This window comes from Otolemur garnettii, unplaced genomic scaffold (assembly GCF_000181295.1).
Source record: "Otolemur garnettii isolate 467f Iridium unplaced genomic scaffold, OtoGar3 scaffold00073, whole genome shotgun sequence".
In the NCBI taxonomy this organism is placed as follows: domain Eukaryota; kingdom Metazoa; phylum Chordata; class Mammalia; order Primates; family Galagidae; genus Otolemur; species Otolemur garnettii.
Genome location: NW_003852468.1, coordinates 7,019,084 through 7,024,898, shown reverse-complemented (window position 1 = coordinate 7,024,898; position 5,815 = coordinate 7,019,084). Strand labels below are relative to the sequence as shown.

The window sequence follows — 5,815 nt, the reverse complement described above, 5'->3', positions numbered from 1 at the left end:
GGTTGCAGCCGTCATTGTTGTTTGGCGGGTCCGGGCTGGGGATTCGAACCCGCCACCTTAGGTGTACGTGGCTGGCGCCTTAGCCGGTTGAGCTACAGGCGCGGAGCCCAGATTACTTTCTTAAAGAAAAAAATCAAAAACAAAAGATCACTGAGCCTCTGCTTTTATAACCCGCAATGTACAACCTGACTATTATAAAAGTGAGTTACTCAATCTGGAGATAGCTCTAACTTTTGGGAAGCTAGCTGTGTATGGTGTGTGCATGTGTGTTACTGTGCTATTTGAACAACTCTGTTTAGTAGCAAAAGCAAACATTTTTCTTCCATATGAAAACAACTACCCTTATCTTTCATATATTCCCCAGGATGTGACATGATTAGCAGACACATCAGCTTCTTGAAGGTCCTCTGCTAATGCACAATTTGGCATAATTAGACTACTAAGCATCTAAAAAAAATTTCTAGAGAATAAAGAATGATTTGCTACAGATTAAAAGTCAATGTTAATTTTATTTTTATTTTTTATTTTCTTGGAGACAGAGCCTCGCTTTGTCACCCTTGGTAGAGTGGAGTCACACAGCAACTCCCAACTCTTGGGCTCAAGCAATTCTTTTGTTTCAGTCTCCCAAGTAGCTGGGACTTACAAGCACCTACCACAATGCCTGGCTATTTTTAGAGACAAGGTCTCACTCTGGCTAAGGATGGTCTCAAAACTGTGAACTCAGGCAATCTACCCACTTCAGCCTCCTGGAGTGCTAATATTAATTTTAAAATATTAATAGATCTAGAAATCCTACACATTAAAAAACACTATTCAGGCTCAACGCCCGTAGCTCAGTGGTTAGGGTACCAACCATATCCACAGGGGCTGGTGGGTTCAAACCCAGCCCAGGCCTGCTAAAAACAATGACAACTACAACAAAAAATAACCAGGTGTTGTGGCGGGCACCTGTAGTCCCAGCTACTTGGGAGGCTGAGGCAAGAGAATTGCTTAAGCCCGAGAGTTTGAGGTTGCTGTAAGCTGTGATACCACAGCACTCTATAAAAGGTGACACAGTGAGAGTCTGTCTCAAAAAACAAAACAAAACAAAAACACTATTCAATATAGATTCAACTTTTTTTTTTTTTTTAAATGAAACAGAGTCTCATGTTGTTGCCCTCAGTAGAGTGCTATGGTGTCATAGCTCACATCAACCTCAAACTCTTGGGCTCAAGTGATTCTCTTGCCTCAGCCTCCCAAACAGCTGGAACTGCCCAGCAATTTTTAGAGACTGGTTCTTGCTCTTGTTCAGGCTGGTCTAAAACTCTTGAGCTCAGGCAACCCACCAGCCTCAGCCTCACAGACTGGTAGGATTACATGTGTGAGCCACAGCGCCTGGCCTGAGACTCAACATTCTTAAAATGTAATGACACAGCCATACAAAACCAAAGCTTCCAGCAAGTAACATAGTTTCCAACTTGTTTACATTTTAAAGTTAAAAACTTCATCTGAAAGCTGATTTAAATGTTTTCTTCTTCTAATTCAGTGTTCCAAGTTATATTCATAAAACTAATTATTTCTCACCTAAATTGACTACGTTCTTTGCCCAGAAGGTAGGATCACAATGGAAACGAATTGCTCCATTAGCAGCTGGGACAGGATCACATCGTGCTTTCAAAATATGACGCAACTGAAAAGTGATCTTAAAGAGAAAAAATTCATGTTAGCCTTAAAATTAAACAATAATTAAGAAACCATACAAGATAAAGACCTTTAAAAAACTCATGGAGTTCTACAGTGTCATTTTCAAATAAGATAGTGTCAATGTTTAAATCAAAATCAACTTAAACACATACGCTTGAATATCTGCCATTTCTGGTAATAAATTATATTAAGATACTAGGTATCATAAAAAATGTACACAGGGTATGATTTCATTTATATGAAATTCTAGAAAATGAAAGAAATCAGATTACTAGTTGCCGAGGACTAGGGTTAAAAAGGAACGAGGAAACTTCTAAGGAATGACAATAATTTTCTATGTCTTAGGGTGATGGTTTGAATTTTCCAAAATTCAAATTTATATTTCAAACAGATACACTTGGCTCAATATAAATGTCTTAGAAATTCCATTAAAAAGAAATGAAGATATGTGTCTCACCAGTCGCTTGCTATAGAGTAGGGCTGTGCTGCTGCCACTTGCAATTGCCCAGTTTGTAAAGTTCATAACATGCTTCACTTGACGGGAGAGGCCTGTGATGTCGTTCTGCTGCTGTAGTAACTTCATCTGTCTTTCTTTCGTAACATTCTGAAAGAGACCAAGACCTTCACTGAAGAATACTGTATGAAATAAAATCAACTCCAAATTTCTGTAACAAATGCACGCAATACCTAGTATTTCCTTTAATGGTGATACAAATTAACAAACTCATGATTATTTAGTGAGCCTATGATTAATCAGAGGAAGTCACTAACAAATATGGGACTAAAACAATTCTCTAAACTCAAAAGGATATTCCACATACAGAAATTAATGTTAGTTGATAACTCTTTTATTTCAGCACATAAAATGTTTGTTAAAAATAGTGCTCTCCTATTAGGTTAACCCAATATATACAGAGTTTATGGCATAATGAGCTAATGTTTAGAAGTTATTTCATATAATCTTAATTCACTATACTTTAAAAGCTGAAGAAAATTATGTGTCACCAGTGCCACCTCCTGGTATGGTGTGAGATTGAAATTAAAATGTCCCCCCTTAAAATACCTAAGTCAAAATGAAAAAGATAATTCCAGGGCTCTAAGAGTAAAATTAGTGAAACTTGTAATACGAAAAAAGTTCATAAAGGACAAAGAAGTGAGGACTGACCAAACTGGAAAAAAATCAATTTCAAAAAAGTGCTGTGGAAGAAAAAAACTGCTTTATGGGAACTAAACCCGCCAGGAGAGAAGGGCAGTGTCCAGTATCCTTTGGAGTTCAGAATGCTCAACATGTTCAACAACTTTGTCACTTTCTCCCCCAAATGACTCAACTTAGTTTACTGGACAACATTTTTCGTAAGGAAACAAGATGTTCATTTTATAATGTAAACCAATAGATAAAAATGTATTCGACTGAAAGAACACTAGAAATCATCCCTCTTATAAAGTTTAGGAAAACCTTTTACAAACTTAAGCAATATATTTCACTCAAGAACATCTAATTCTAAAATTGCTATCATGTTAGGAGGATGTGGTAGATTTATCATTGGGTATTTACATGCACTTCATCCTTAGGCGGCATCTTTTAATTCAAAACTCTTGAGATGGTTTTTAAAGTACTATTATAGATGTACAACCAAAATCTATTTCCAGTAAGGTTTTTTCTTTTTTTTTTTGAGACAGAGCCTCAAGCTGTCGCCTTGGGTAGAGAGCCGTGGCATCACAGCTCACAGCAACCTCCAACTCCTGGGCTCAAGCGAGTCTCCTGCCTCCGCCTCCCAAGTAGCCGGGACCACAGGCACCGCCACAACGCCCGGCTATTTTTTGGTTGCAGCCGTCATTGTTGTTTGGCGGGTCCGGGCTGGATTCGAACCCGCCAGCTCAGGTGTACGTGGCTGGCGCCTTAGCCGGTTGAGCCATAGGCGCCAAGCCATTTCCAGTAAGTTATAATGTATCAAAACTAGTTACTGTTTAGCGCTCTTCCTTCACAGGGTCCTTTTGAGGAAAAAAAAACCCTAAAACACTACTAGTATTAAATGCAACTAACTAGATGTGCAATAAGAAGGACTCCCAACTTTAATGATTTGTGCAAACAAGAATATTTTTAATCTCACAATAATGTTTCAAGGAAAAAGATGTTGTTTCATAAGACAGGGATTCAGAGATAACACTCTGCAAACACAATTTCTTTCACTGGTATATAATTATACACCTGATACATTTCAAAGGGTTCTATGGAGACAGAAGGGGGGTGGAATGTATTACTGACAATGTGAAGTTAATAGAAGTTAGTCACACAGTTTACATTATTATTATTCAACAATATAGAAAGCACAACCCCATACTGTCTGAGCCTGCAAGAGCAGGAAATTTTCAAACAGAAAAAAAACTTTTTTCAAATTTTCTCAGCTCCTCAGAAAATTCACATTTGAAATTTGTTTAAAACAAATCAACTGGACAGTAGTCTTTGATTATTAATTTAGATTTTATAAACTAAAATTTGTAATTAGATTTTCATCTAGAAATTTACATCTACATATTAATCTCAAAATATATAACACACACATCTAATACCACAAAATTATTAGAAAGTTTAAGGTTTACAAATTTCAAAAAGAGCATTTTCAACAAGACTATGGAATTATTTTTAAAATAAGGTAAACATAAATGACTCAAGCAGAAGCCCCGTATACATTTATATGGGAAAGTTAAATTGAAGCCCCATCTTAAAAGGCCCTAGGAAAGAAATGTGGTGGGCCTGCTTTGCCATTATTTATATCACTTTTTAGCAATATTTTCATTTCTAAGAGGACATTGCTATCTCCTAATGAATACAGCTAAATCAGTGTTATTAAATGGCCTACAAACTTAAAAGAATTAGAGAACAGGTCTCTTTTCAAATGGAAAACGAAAATAACTTTTTTTTTCTTTATTTCCATACCCCCCAACCCATCTAAAAGAGCTTTCAATAAACATTAAAAACAGCTGAAGAGCAAGAGAAGCAGTTTTTGTTTTATTGTGGCTTTGAACCATACCTCTAGCTGCTGTAAGAGAGATTTTCCTTTCTTATTAATTTCATTGATAAGGGTGAAAATGGCCACTTTAATTTCCTGTTCTACTCGTTTGTTAGTCTCATTTACTTCTTTTATCCTGAATAAGAGAAATGCATCATTAGGTTATCAACTTATCCTATGTCTCTGAATTGCCAACTGTTATAAAAATTCATCCAACTGGGCACTTATCCGAGTAATTAAAATTAAAACTTTATCAAAATCTACAACTTATGTTTCAGCAGACCTAACCACTCAACTTCGTCCAAACGAGTCATTTACATAGATAAAAAGTAAATTTAATATTTGCTAATTTCAAACTGAACTCATAAAGGCCAGTTTATTAAGCTGAATGACAATCTCCTTAAGTCACCATGACATGACTGTGATGTATCAACATCTCCCAGCAATGACCACTGGTTATTGTCAAATCTGGTACGTTGGTTCTGTTTAACTTTCATGCTTTCCCAGAACAATATGCAAAAAGCAGAATGCCAAAACCAATTATTGTTATCTTTTGAAGGGGTAGGAGTTAAACTTAGAAGCATTTATTTTCACATATAACTTAACCATTTCAAATATAGGTTCTCATACATTCTTTCCATAATTTCCTATCAAGATACTTTCCTATTATATACAGTAGAGGGCATCAAACATTTCAAATCCACTTTTAAGAATAGCTATTAGATGTTTCAGAAATAAGTATAAGTACCCAATGCAGTTATGAAAGTTCTGATTACCGATGTGAAATGGCTGATACCTTTGTGTTTATGAAATAGGAAGTAGGGTATCCCAGGAGTAAAATAGGTAAAACATCAACAACCAACAATAAGAGACAGGCTTCAATTTTTTTTTTCCCCCCAAGACAAAGTGTCACTATGTTGCCCTCAGTAGAGTTATGTGCCATCACAGCTCACAGCAACCTCAAATTCTTGAGCTCAAGCAATCCGCTTGCCTCAGCCCCCCAAGTAGCTGGGACTATAGGCACCCGCCACAACACCCGGCTATTTTTTGTTTGCATCCGTCGTTTTTTGGCGGGTCCGGGCTGGGGATTCGAACCCCCCACCTTAGGTGTACGTGGCTGG

At 36.9% G+C, this 5,815-nt stretch overlaps 1 protein-coding gene across 2 annotated transcripts in view; it reads right to left on the bottom strand.

The window, feature by feature from the left end:
• The window catches only part of TRIM33 (tripartite motif containing 33), an 82,043-nt gene that overhangs the window by 41,674 nt on the left and 34,554 nt on the right, over positions 1-5,815 (bottom strand). For both annotated transcript variants that reach the window (XM_023515486.1, XM_023515487.1), the window contains 3 exons: positions 4,716-4,830; positions 2,141-2,287; positions 1,564-1,681 (listed from right to left, as the gene is read on the bottom strand). In XM_023515486.1, the coding sequence (XP_023371254.1) occupies positions 1,564-1,681; positions 2,141-2,266 (244 nt within the window). In that variant the 5' untranslated portion in view covers positions 2,267-2,287; positions 4,716-4,830. The remainder of the gene's footprint in view (positions 1-1,563; positions 1,682-2,140; positions 2,288-4,715; positions 4,831-5,815) is intronic.